The sequence below is a fragment of the Chiloscyllium punctatum genome, chromosome 8, assembly GCF_047496795.1.
Source record: "Chiloscyllium punctatum isolate Juve2018m chromosome 8, sChiPun1.3, whole genome shotgun sequence".
NCBI classification, from domain to species: domain Eukaryota; kingdom Metazoa; phylum Chordata; class Chondrichthyes; order Orectolobiformes; family Hemiscylliidae; genus Chiloscyllium; species Chiloscyllium punctatum.
Window position 1 is genome coordinate 14,576,895 of NC_092746.1, and position 13,919 is coordinate 14,590,813.

At 42.2% G+C, this 13,919-nt stretch overlaps 1 protein-coding gene across 2 annotated transcripts in view; it reads left to right on the forward strand.

Annotated features, from left to right (window-relative positions):
- The window catches only part of LOC140480383 (lysophosphatidylcholine acyltransferase 1-like), a 169,773-nt gene that overhangs the window by 51,364 nt on the left and 104,490 nt on the right, over positions 1 to 13,919 (forward strand). For both annotated transcript variants that reach the window (XM_072575169.1, XM_072575170.1), the window contains exon 3: positions 13,066 to 13,280. In XM_072575169.1, the coding sequence (XP_072431270.1) occupies positions 13,066 to 13,280 (215 nt within the window). The remainder of the gene's footprint in view (positions 1 to 13,065; positions 13,281 to 13,919) is intronic.

A 13,919-nucleotide genomic window follows, 5' to 3' on the forward strand; every position in this document is an offset into this window, starting at 1 on the left:
TCAATGGGCCAAATGGCCAGTTTTCACACTGTAGGGATTCAATGATTTAAGGTTTCAGCCATAGTGTATGTGGCTTCTTTGAGTTTGCTACAAAGCTGAGCTTCCAGGTAACTAGCCTCTTGAGCTTTAAACATGCACCCGCTCAGACATGTCTCCTCTTGATGCTCTCATCTCTCAAGTTCTTGACTGACTTTGCTATCTATAAATCTGTAGATTCACCTGTAAATGGCATCTTAGTCTACTTGCAACCATTGCAATGTTTGCCAATTCCACTCTTCACATCAGACCTAACAGGGAAGTGGCAAGTGGCATCTTCTCTCCATAAGAATCCAAAGACTAGTTAGCGCTCATTATACTGTCTCTGAAGATTTGTTTCGTTGACTGAATTAGCAGAGAAATTGCTTCTGCTGACGAGAAACTTGTCCATTTCTTCTTATAGTTATGTCACTGAATGAAATGTTAGATTCTAACAAAATTCCAAAAATATTCTCATTGATATCAGTGTTAATGTGGTTGTGTCCTGGCAGATAGACCTGTTCAACAGTTGTTTCAAGACCTCTGAAGGAGGTCGGAAGTATAGATGTAGCCTTGATGCCAAGGTCAAGTGATGCTGCTTCCTGGCAATGTCAAGGCATGCCGGTTGAAAACTGCTGCTCTAGCTTACTGATCAGTATTTACTATAATCCCACTTCACTTCTTGATAGAACTCTGCCCGAATTTCCCAGTTTCTTTGTCAGCTTTGTATTTCTTCAATTGAGGATTCCCTTTCATTATGACTGACAGCACCCTTGACCCTGTTTACTCAATTTCCTGGTTGATAGCATTCGCTCCCTCCGTCTCCCCTTCAGAACAATGTTCTCATTCACCTTGTCCTCAAGCTCCACCTTACCTCGCACCAGCTTTCGTGTATGTAAGGTCACCTTGTGCCATTCCATATCTCTAGCTTATTGTCACCACCAAGAATATTGTTCTACTTCTAAGCCTCCAAAGGATAAGTTTCCACAGTGGCTCTTCATTTCACACAGCAATCATGCCAACAGCTGCTTGTTAGGAGATGCAATATTTATCCTTGCATCTCTTCCATTGCCACTAATTTAACTTGCCTGGATTTGTCCTTTTTTTTTAAATGGACAGAGCACCCCAGTTCTGTCTGCAATGTCGAGTTGAACCAGTATTTTGGTTATACATCTGAGTTGACCAGCTACCCCAATCTGACCTCATCCCATTTGGCCTGTATCTCTGAATCCTTCCCATTCATATATCCGTCCAGATGTTTTTTAAATGTTGTAATTATACCAGCCTCCACCATGTCCTCTGGCAGCTCGTTCATAGTGCACCACCATGTGCATGAAACGGTTATGCCTCTGGTCCTAAAGTCTTTCCCCCCTCACCTTTTAAACCTATGCCTTCTAGTTTTGGACTCTTTCCCCCCCCCCCCCCCCCGGCCAGGCAAAAGACTTTGTTCAGGGGAAGAAGTCCCAGTCTATTTACATCTCCCGATAGCTCAAAACCTCCAATCCTAGCAACATCCTTGTAAGTCTTTTCTTGTAAATCCTTTCAAATTAGAACATAGAACAGTACAACACAGTACAGGCCCTCTTGCCCTCTTTGTTGTGCTGACCTTTTATCCTACTCTAAGATCAAACTAGCCTACATATTCTTCATTTTTACTGTCATCCATGTGTCTATCCAAGAGTTGCTTAAATGTCCATAATGTATCTGACTGTACTCCCGCTGCTGGCAGTCCATTCCACTCACTCACCATTCTCTGTGTAAAGAACCTACCACTAACGTCTCCCCTAAACCTTACTCCAATCACTTAAAATTATGTTCCTGCATGATAGCCATTTCTGCCCTGGGAAAAAGTCTCTGGCTATCCACTCTGTCTATGCCTCTCATCATTTTGCACACCCCTGTCAAGTCACCTCTCTCCCTTCTTTGCTCCAATGAGAAAAGCCCTAGCTCCCACAACCTTTCGTCATAAAACATGCCCTCCAGTCCAGGCAGCATCTTGGTAAATCGCCTCTGCACCCTCTCTAAAACTTCTAGATCCTTCCTATAATGAGGCAACCAGAACTGAATGCAATATTCCAAGTGTGGTCTAGCCAGAGCTTTATAGAGCTGTAGCACAATCTCTCACATCTTAAACACAATCCCCAACTAATGAAAGCCAACACACCATATGCCTTCTATGGACATGGACCCCAAGTTCCCTCTGCCACTACACTACCAAGAATCCTGCCTTTAGCCCTGTAATCTGCACTCACATTCGATCTTCCAAAGCTAATCACTTCACACTTTTTTTTTCCAGGTTGAACTCCATTTGCCACTTCTCAGCCCCTTTCTGCATCCTGTCAATGTCCCATTGCAACCTACAATAGCCCTCCACACTATCCACAACTCATCCGCAAACTTACTAACCTGCGCTTCACTTCCTCATGAAATTAGATTAGAAGCTCTTTGATTGGAAGCTCTTTAGATCAAGTAGATTGGATGGGGCGGTGTTTGTGCAGTGTGTCCAGGAAGCTTTTCTAACGCAGTATGTAGATTGTCCAACCAGAGGGGAGGCCATATTGGATTTGGTACTCGGTAACGAACCGGGACAAGTGGTGGGCTTGTTAGTGGGTGAACATTTTGGTGATGGCGACCACAATTCTGTCACTTTCACCTTGGTTATGGAGAGGGATAGGTGCACACAACAAGGAAGTTTTTACAATTGGGGGAAGGGAAATTACGATGCTGTAAGACAGGATTTGAGGAGCATACGTTGGGAGCATAGGCTGTCAGGGAAGGATGTGGTGGAAATGTGGGACTTTTTCAAGGAGCAGATACGACGTGTCCTTGATATGTATGTACCGATCAGGCAGGAAAGAAATGGTCGTGTGAGGGAGCCTTGGTTGACGAGGGAGGTTGAATGTCTAGTAAAGAGGAAGAAGGAGGCTTACATAAGGTTGAGGAAACAAGGTTCAGACAGAGCAGTGGAGGGATACAGGATAGCCAGAAGGGACCTGAAGAAAGGGATTAGGAGAGCTAAGAGAGGGCATGAAAAATCCCTGGCGGATAGGATCAAGGATAACCCCAAGGCATTCTATGCGTATGTGAGAAACCTGAGAATGACGAGAACGAGGGTAGGTCCGATCAAGGACAGTGGTGGGAGACTGTGTATTGAGTCGGAAGAGATAGGAGAGGTCTTGAACAAGTACTTCTCTTCAGTATTTACGAACGAGAGGGACTGTATTGTTGAAGAGGAGAGTGTGAAACGGACTGATAAGCTAGAAGAGATATCTGTTAGGAAGGAAGATGTGTTGGACATTTTGAACAACTTGAGGATAGACAAGTCCCCCGGGCCTGACGGGATATATCCTAGGATTATGTGGGAAGCAAGAGAGGAAATTGCAGTACCGTTGGCAATGATCTTCTCGTCTTCACTGGCAACGGGGGTGGTACCAGGGGACTGGAGAGTAGCGAATGTTGTGCCCCTGTTCAAAAAAGGGAATAGGGATAACCCCGGGAATTACAGGCCAGTTAGTCTTACTTCTGTGGTAGGCAAAGTAATGGAAAGGGTACTGAGGGATAGGATTTACGAGTATCTGGAACGGCACTGCTTGATTAGGGACAGCCAGCACGGATTTGTGAAGGGTAGGTCTTGCCTTACAAGTCTTATTGAATTCTTCGAGGAGGTGACCAAGCATGTGGATGAGGGTAGAGCAGTGGATGTAGTGTACATGGATTTTAGTAAGGCATTTGATAAGGTTCCCCATGGTAGGCTTATGCGGAAAGTCAGGAGGCATGGGATAGAGGGAAATTTGGCCAATTGGATAGAAAACTGGCTAACCGGTCGAAGTCAGAGAGTGGTGGTAGATGGTAAATATTCAGCATGGAGTCCAGTTACAAGTGGAGTTCCGCAGGGATCAGTTCTGGGTCCTCTGCTGTTTGTAATTTTTATTAATGACTTAGATGAGGGAGTCGAAGGGTGGGTCAGTAAATTTGCAGATGATACAAAGATAGGTGGAGTTGTGGACAGTGAGGAGGGCTGTTGTCGGCTGCAGAGGGACTTAGATATGATGCAGAGCTGGGCTGAGGAGTGGCAGATGGAGTTCAACCCTGCCAAGTGTGAAGTTGTCCATTTTGGAAGAACAAATAAGAATGCGGAATACAGGGTTAATGGTAGGGTTCTTGGTCAGGTGGAGGAACAGAGGGATCTTGGGGTCTATGTACATAGATCTTTGAAGGTTGCCACTCAGGTGGATAGAGTTTGTAAGAAGGCCTATGGAGTATTATCGTTCATTAGCAGAGGGATTGAATTCAAGAGTCGTGAGGTGATGTTGCAGCTGTACAGGACTTTGGTTAGGCCACATTTGGAGTACTGTGTGCAGTTCTGGTCGCCTCACTTTAGGAAAGATGTGGAAGCTTTGGAGAGGGTGCAGAGAAGATTTACCAGGATGTTGCCTGGAATGGAGAGTAGGTCATACGAGGATAGGTTGAGAGTTCTCGGCCTTTTCTCGTTGGAACGGCGAAGGATGAGGGGTGACTTGATAGAGGTTTATAAGATGATCAGAGGAATAGATAGAGTAGACAGTCAGAAACTTTTTCCCCGGGTACAACAGAGTGTTACAAGGGGACATAAATTTAAGGTGAAGGGTGGAAGGTATAGGGGAGATGTCAGGGGTGGGTTCTTCACCCAGAGTGGTGGGGGCATGGAATGCGCTGCCCGTGGGAGTGGTAGAGTCAGATTCATTGGCGACCTTTAAGCGGCATTTGGATAGGTACATGGATGGGTGCTTAATCTAGGATAGAAGTTCGGCACAACATCGTGGGCCGAAGGGCCTGTTCTGTGCTGTATTGTTCTATGTTCTATGTTCTATTCCCTACAGTATGGAAACAGGCCCTTCGGCCCAACAAGTCCACACCAATCCTCCGAAGAGTAACCCACCCAGACACATTTCTCTCTGACTAATGCACCTGACACTGGGCAATTTCGCATGGCCAATCTACCTGATCACATCTTTGGACTGTGGGAGGAAACCCACACAAACACTAGGAGAATTTGCAAACTCCATGCAGTCGCCTGAGGCTGGAATTGAACCTGGGTCCCTGGTGCTGTGAGGCTGCAGTGCTAACCACTGAGCCACAGTGCCACCCATCTAAGTCATTTATAAAAATTACAAAGAGCAGAGGTCCCAGAATAGATCCCTGTGGAAGATCACTGGTCACAGAGTTACAGGCTGAATGCTTTCCATCTACTGCCACCCTGTCTTCTGTGGACCAGCCAATCCTGTATCCAGACAACCATATTTTCCTGTATCTCATGCCTCCTTACTTTCTGAATGAGTCATCATGGGGAACCTTATCAAATGCCTTGCTAAAATCCAGATACACCACCTCTACTGCTCTACCTTCAGTGTGTTTTCTCACCCTCAAAGGATTCAATAAGGCATGACTTACCTCACCTAGTTGAACAACACTTTTCAGCAGGGACAACAGAATGGAATACAGTATTTCAAGTGGCCCAACCAATGTCTTGTGCCGCTATAACATGACATCCCAACTCTTACGCTCGATGCACTAATCACTGAAGGGATGTGTACCAAACACTGCCTTCACCACTGTCTACCTGCGACTCCACTTTCAAGGAACTATGCACTTTTGCACCCCTACGTCCCTTTGTTTCGCAGTACTCCCCAGGGTCAAAAAGTGTGGCTCTGGAAAAGCGCAGCAGGTCAGTCAGCATCTGAAGAGCAGGGGAGTCTATGTTTTAGGTATGCCTGTTGACACTCCTGCTTCTCGTTTGCTGCTAACCTGTGTGCTTTTCCAGCGAGCCACTTTTTGATTCTGACTCTCCAGCATCCGTAGTCCTCACTTTCTCCTGGTTGCTGAAAACACTTCCGAGGACCATACTGTTAAGTGTATAAGTCCTGCCCTGATTTACCTTTCCAAAATACAACCCTTCACATTTATCTCAATTAAACTCAAATAAACACTCCTTGGCCCATTGTAACCTAAGGTAACCTTCACTATCCAAGAAACCATCAATTTTGGTGTCACCTGCACACTTACTAACCATTCCTCCTATATTCACATCCAAACCATTTATATAAATAATGAAACACAGTGGATGCAGCACCAATCCTTGTGGCACAGCACAGGTCACAGGCCTCCAGTCTGAAAAACAGCCCTACTCCATCACCCTCTCTCCTACCTTCAAGCCAATTTTGTATCTATTGGTTAGCTCTTTCTGGATTCCATGTGATCTGACCTTACTTCCTCTAACTCAATTTTATTAAAAACGATCAAGTATCATCAAATAAGTAAGCAATTGATGAATTACTAATTGCAGGTGGTGATGGAACAATAAATCAAACTTGGTATCACATTTCAAAACATCTGATTGTAAATTATTTGAAGTATACATTAGAGAGAAATATACAAGCATTTAGCTGTGGTCTTGCTAGTCCGTGGGGAAAACCATGCTTAGTGTGCTGGCATTTTGTACACTTGGTGTGTCAGTTATGTTAATGATGTGCTAATTTGTGCATGTTACTTATCTATTTAAATACTTGAAATAATATTTTACCCGTATGTTGTGTGGCTTTGCATTTTAATCAAATAACTTAGAAATACAGAAATTAGGAGCAGGCGTATGCCATTCAAGCCTGCTGTGCCATTCATTATGATCACTGCTGTTGAAGGGAGTTGGACACAAGTCTTCAGTCTGAATAGGTTGTAATAAGATAGTCTTTGTTCAAGCTTGCTCCAACACAGCATGGGAGAGCCCTTGGAGTCCAGCTCTAAACCATACTGCTTTTATACATTTTCACATCAGTGGTGACATGCAGCATTGGTATATAAAAACTGTCAGTCATTCACTGCAAAACCAGGATGCAGTTCATTTTCTTGTGAGGTGCTAAGTCCTCTAATTTTAACCAGACTTCCACTTCCATGCTATCTTCAAGACTTACCTGTCACCATCATCTACTCCTAACACCCAATGATTAATACTTGCGTGACTATCCATATCTATTGCTGTGACCTCCGAACATTCTATAACTATTGTGTTCCCTATTATGGATATGCGGTTACTCTACCTGAACTCTACATCCTTGTAAAGATATATTTCGCTCTTAGCTCTACCCTCTACTGCTCGTCCAGACCTATTCTTACCTCTGTTCTATAGTATTTTAATCTTTTCTTGCCATCTTTCTTCTCCCCTTTCACATTCTCTTATCCTCCTTGCCCATATTCGGTCTTTCCAAATCTTGGCCATGCTTAAAATGCCTCCAGTAATTATTTACTTATTATAATGTGGGAACAATATTTGCCCTTCTAGTACTGTTCTCCTAACCACCTTCTTAAACTGCCTCTTAACCATCCTGATAAGTATTAAATGCTACTATCATGAGATGCAATCCAAAATCATTTGTATTTAAGCATTAAAGCCCCAGCCCAAAATCCTTGTTCTCGCAATGCTTTATCAGCATTATTGGCTTTATTTTCTTGGTGTGTTTGCTCCATTGAGAGTTATTTCCTTAGCCGCCTTTATAATTTTGTATCCTGCCCATTGTCAGATGTAGGAGTGGAGGTAATTCAGTGGCCACATGACGTAGCAGACAGAACTGTATCAGTACTTTGGATTGTAAGGTCTACCTTAATCACTGGGTTTCTCGCCGGTTGGGGTAAAGTTTATCTGTTAGCACGATCCAAAGTTGTTAATGGCTATATTGTAGTCCTACAGAGGGTGTTGCTTCTGTCCCTGCTGTAACTCCCAGCAGAATATAATCTGCCCAATAAGGGCATACTGCAGAAAAGACATTATTCACAGGCAAAGTTGCCAACAAGCAATTCTCATATGTAAAAAAACACGAACCATATGTTTTTACCTAATTATTATTTCTGGACATGCCTGGTGTTCTACTGATGAACTCTGTACAGATCAATTCCTTTCTTAGTGTTATTCATAACAGTCAAGTGAGTTCATGGATTACTGAATGATATGTGTACCCTCTTAATACTTGCCAAAACTGTGAACTTTCCTCAGGGATGGACCATCTCATCACCATTTCCGGGAATTGGCTAATGTTAAACTCCTGAGATGGTAGAAAGGCATCTTTCACCTATCCATTCTTAATTATTTGTCTGTCACCCAATTGAGCGCTTGATGCATGTCTAGTTAGAAGTTACTACTGATAATGGTGAATAACCAACTAAGATTAGTAATACATGTTCAGTTTTCTGCTCTTCCTTGGAGATTGTTGGATACTCTCCTCTTGAAATAACCAGTTGTTATAGGTAAAAATTCTCGAATGTTTACTGGAGGAGCAGTGACAGTTACATTCTGGTTGCTGAGAATAAGTGCATGACTGCATTGATTTGAAGTTTGGCTTACGTTTTTTAACATTAAGATAAAGCTATCAACATCTTAATTATATTTCATTTTCAAGCCTTAGCACCACAAGCCAATTACAACATGACATTGTCAGTAAGTCACTTGACTAGAACACTGTTTCTCTCTCAATCCTATTAGCAACAGAAACAAAGTTAACTGTTACACAATATTAAATCAATCAGATAAGCAGTTTTCTTGTATTTTTAACTGTTATACGACATTGGCTTAATCATGCTGTTTTATGTCCCCATAGTGATGTTGGCTATGCAGTCAATCAGATTGGTTGTTCTGGAAATGTTTCAAAAATGTAATAGCTTCTAGGGTCAGTTGAGAGAATTCCTGTCCTAGTTGACTAATTTGTTTGATCTTGATTGCTCATTCTTGTTTGTTTATATTTTTGGTTGTAGTCACTGTGGGCGGCACGGTGGCACAGTGGTTAGCACAACTGCCTCACAGCGCCAGAGACCCGGGTTCAATTCCCACCTCAGGCGACTGACTGTGTGGAGTTTGCACGTTCTCCCCGTGTCTGCGTGGGTTTCTTCCGGGTGCTCCGGTTTCCTCCCACAGTCCAAAGATGTGCAGGTCAGGTGAATTGGCCATGCTAAATTGCCCGTAGTGTTAGGTAAGGGGTAGATGTAGGGGTATGGGTGGGTTGCACTTCGGCGGGTGGTGTGGACTTGTTGGGCCGAAGGGCCTGTTTCCACACTGTAAGTAATCTAATCTAATCTGAGAGTCAAGCTCCCCAATATCAAAAGTATATTAATTATTGCTATTCGAGGCAGATTCCGCATTGTCTAATTTGAACCAGCCTTGCTTTTTCTTACACTTTACTGTCTTACATTCGTCTATTTCTTAGAGTCCTTGGAGAAGCTGAGTTTAAAAATTGTTTGGGTTAACACCATTTAAGTATTTCAATGTTTCTCAAAGGTTAAAAATTGTGCGGAGGGATGGAAGAGAATGTTTTTTTTTGCCATGTTGTGGACTGCATTGGCACCTGTCACTTGTGTTCTGGTTTTTGCACATCAGACATGTAATTGGGGCTAATCTTCTCACTCATTTTCCCTAAAATGCTATGGTTAATCTTCTGAAACATTTACTTTGATTCTTATGGTTAATATAAATATGTATTGACAGTTCTTTACTGGACAGTTTCATCCAGTTCAGAAGCAACCATTTTACTTGACATTGTCCTAGAATTTGCTTCCAAAATTCCAGCTTGTATTTTCAAGAAAACCATTTTTCAACACAGCCTCTGCTTTAGGCCAGACAGAGAAACTAAGAAGGGGATAGAGTTTAATAATCTTCTAGTGAGCTTGTTTGCAGGGAGAAAGATTAGGTAAGATTAGTCTTTTAGTGAGAGCTGTAATGCAAGCAGAATGAAAGTTTTTGTATCAAAGTAAAATTGCATGCATACTTTTTCATTTTAGAATGAATGTATAGTAAAGGTGCTCATGATGTGAGCAATCGCTTTATGCATTACACAACTGAAATTTCATAGAACTTTTTGAGCTTTAAATTTTAAAATGTTTGGTTGGAAATTGTCGTTGCTGCTTAGTGGTCCAGTGTTTAACATTAAATTCCAGTCTGAGTTAGTTTATATTTGACCTCCTGTTTTGTTTTATATTTGAGGCATTTGATACATTTTTGGAAATTCTGCTTTTACAGTAGCATGTTCTGTCATCTGTTCTGAAGTCTGCAGTTTTAGTTTCATTAAGTTTTATATTAAATTAGTTTTGTCATGAATGCTATTTTTTGTCCAGTAGATACTCCTTTCCATGATTTCAAAATTCCCATAATGTGGATCAGTTGATTGTGTGCAATAAAATGAAAAATGTTACTGAAGCAGCAAACTATTAACATTCCATGCCATGTTTTGAATCTGAGTCGAATGAATCTTCTATTTCTTTTATTTCATGGGATGTGGGTATTACCATGGCAGTGTTTTAGCTTCCATCTCTCACTGCACTTGAGAAGGTGGTGATCAACCACTTGAACCATTGCAGTCCTTTGTGTGTCGATAGACTCACTATGCTGTCATGGAATTTCAAAATTTTGATTGACAGTGAAGGATCGATGCTATATTTCCAACTTGAGAGTTTGAGCATTGGAATCAAACTTGCATGGAACCACTACCAATTGCACCTACTGTCCATGATCTTTGTTAAGGACTAGTTTTTTAAGAAGATTTAAGAATGATCTCAACCTACTAGATTATCATCAATTTCATTTGATTCACTTATTCTGGCCTTAATGATTTGGATTCCTGTGAAGTGATAAAGGATGCCATTACACATGAGAACACTAAGCATTTCCAATCTCTCGTTATTGCAGGAGGATTGAGGCAGATAAAGGAGAAGCCCCACTATTACCTTTGGTTTCTCCTAAGTAAACCAGTTCCATCATTTCTTTGGAAGCAATAGGAATAAATTCAATTATTTTCCTCAAGTTGATGTATGAAGTGTATCTAGAGTTCTTTGCCACCTCTGTTCAAGGAATGCACCAGCACTGTTGGTTCAAGTTGATAAACAACTGAAATGGATAGAAATAGAATTTGAGAGTTATAAGGTAGCCAGGAAGGATCTAAAGAGAGAGCGAAGAGCAGCGAGAAGGGGACATGAAAAGTCCTTAGTTGGTAGGATTAGGGAAAACCCAAAGGCTTTCTATAGGTATGTCAGGAATAAAAGGATGACTAGGGTAGGTATCGGTCCAGTCAAGGATAGTAATGGGAAGTTGTGTGTGGAGTGGAGGAGATTGGTGAGACACTAAATCAGTACTTTTCGTCAGTATTCACTCAGGAACAGGACACTGTTGCTGATGTGAATATTGAGTTACAAGTGATTAGAATGGATGGCCTTGAGGTACGTGGGGAAGAGGTCTGGGGAATACTGGAAAGGATGAAAATAGTTAAGACCCCTGGGCCTGATGGCGTTTCTCCTAGGATCCTCTGGGAAGCTAGGGAAGAGATAGCGGAGCCATTGGCCTTGATTTTTATGTCGTCGTTGTCTTCGGGAATAGTGCCAGAAGACTGGACGATAGCGAATGTGGTCCCCTTGTTCAAGAAGGGGAGCAGGGATAGCCTGAGTAACTATAGGCCAGTGAGTCTCACTTCTGTTGTGGGCAAAGTCTTAGAGAGAATTGTAAGGGATAGGATTTATGAACATCTGGATAGGAATAATGTGATCAAGGATAGTCAGCATGGTTTTGTGAAGGGCAGGTCGTGCCTCACAAACCTTATTGAATTCTTTTGAGAAGGTGACCACGGAAGTGGACGAGGGTAAAGCAGTAGATGTGGTGTATATGGATTTTAGCAAGGCGTTCGATAAGGTACCCCATGGCAGGCTAATGCAAAAACTATGGAGGTATGGCATTGAGGGTGCATTAGAGGTTTGGATTAGGAATTGGCTGGCTGGAAGGAGACAGAGGGTAGTAGTTGATGGTAAAGGTTCATCGTGGAGTGCAGTTACTAGCGGTGTTCCACAAGGATCTGTTTTGGGACCATTGCTGTTTGTCATTTTTATAAATGACCTGGAGGAGGGGCTTGAAGGCTGGGTGAGCAAGTTTGCGGATGACACGAAAGTCGGTGGAGTGGTGGACAGCGAAGAAGGATGTGGCAGGTTACAGGGGGATATAGATAAGTTGCAGAGCTGGGCAGTAAGGTGGCAAATGGAATTCAATGTAGCTAAGTGTGAAGTCATTCACTTTGGTAGGAGTAACAAGAAGATGGATTACTGGGCTAATGGTAGACTACCTGGTAGTGTGGATGAGCAGAGGGATCTTGGTGTCCATGTACACAGCTCTTTGAAAGTTGCCATCCAGGTAAATAGTGCTGTGAAGAAGGCATACGGCGTACTGGGCTTTATTGGTAGAGGAATTGAGTTCCGGAGTCCTGAGGTCATGTTGCAGTTGTATAAGACTCTGGTGCGGCCTCAGCTGGAGTATTGTGTTACAGTCTTGGTAGCCATACTATAGGAAGGATGTGGAGGCATTGGAACGAGTGCAGAGGAGGTTTACCAGGATGTTGCCTGGCATGGTCGGAAGATCGAATGAGGAAAGGGTGAGGCACTTGGGGCTTTTTCTCATTGGAGAAAAGGAGGTTTAGGGGAGATTTGATAGAGGTGTACAAGATGATTAGGGGTTTAGATAGGGTTGACAGTGAGAACCTTTTTCCGCGTATGGAGTCAGCTGTTACTAGGGGACACAGCTTTAAATTAAGGGGTGGTAGGTATAGGACAGATGTTAGGGGTAGATGTTTTACTCAGCGGGTTGAGTTCATGGAATGCCCTGCCAGTAGCAGTGGTGGACTCTCCCTCTTTATGGTCATTTAAGCGGGCATTGGACAAGCATATGGAGGTTATTGGACTAGTGTAGGTTAGGTAGACTTCGGTCGGCGCAACATCGAGGGCTGAAGGGCCTGTACTGCGCTGTATTTTTCTATGTTCTATAGAAGCAATTTACTGTACTGTGGGTGCTGGCAATTTGAAAGAAAAAGGTATTGGAGAAACCAGTGGGTCTGTTCGGACCTGTGGAGCAAGAAACGACATTGGATTTGAAATGTTAATGTGACAGTTCAGAACTAAAGTTGATTGTGCAAGTTCTCTGGTTTCACAACTGTTGGATTCTAAAATGCATCATTTGCTTGAAAATTGTGGTCTTTGACATATTTATATTTTGTGTTTTTGTAGGACATTGGATTTTTTGCTGAAAGTGATAATGAGAGCTATGTGGTTTGCGGGTGGCTTTCATTGGATGACTATAAAAGGGCGCCGTGCTTTGCCAAAAGAAGCACCTATAATGACATTAGCACCACATTCTTCATATTTTGATGCAATTCCAGTTACCATGACCATGGCTTCCATTGTAATGAAGGCAGAAAGCAAAGACATTCCTATATGGGGAAGTAAGTAATTCTTTACTGAACGTGATATAATGGATGTAAAATTACAAAAATTGGTCACAATGCAAGACTCTACTGTACGGATCGTGTCCTCACCACTTACTAAATCATTGACACATGCATATAAATGTCAAATCTGTTTCATGTTAATTGATTTTTGGGTATTAAAAGCTGAGTTGTAAGGAGAATTGGAAAGCCAAAGCTTATTTCTGAAGTGTCGTTGCTAAATTTATAAAACTGCTGCCCTCTACTTAAGTGATTGTTACAAATCACTAGTTCAGTTTTTTCCACTGATCACAGTAACAACAGCATAATATTTGAACACATTCTATTGTGAGATTCAATCTACGCACACATCTATTCACTCCAGCATTACAATTTTGGTGAACGTTTTAGAATGTGTATGGATTTTTTTGTAGATAAGTTGTAATGCAACCATTTAGTCAAGAGTCTTCAAGTGCCATTGTTATTTCAAAATGACTATTTAAGACAAGATTCCCACAAGAAAATTTTACAACCAGCACATCTTTTAGAAATGTTTTTGGCTTGGAAGTGTCCAAAAGGCACTTGAAATTGCTAATATCTTCTGTGTTGCTAAATAAACTAAGTTACACTGTTGTGACAGTATTAATCAATTTTCTT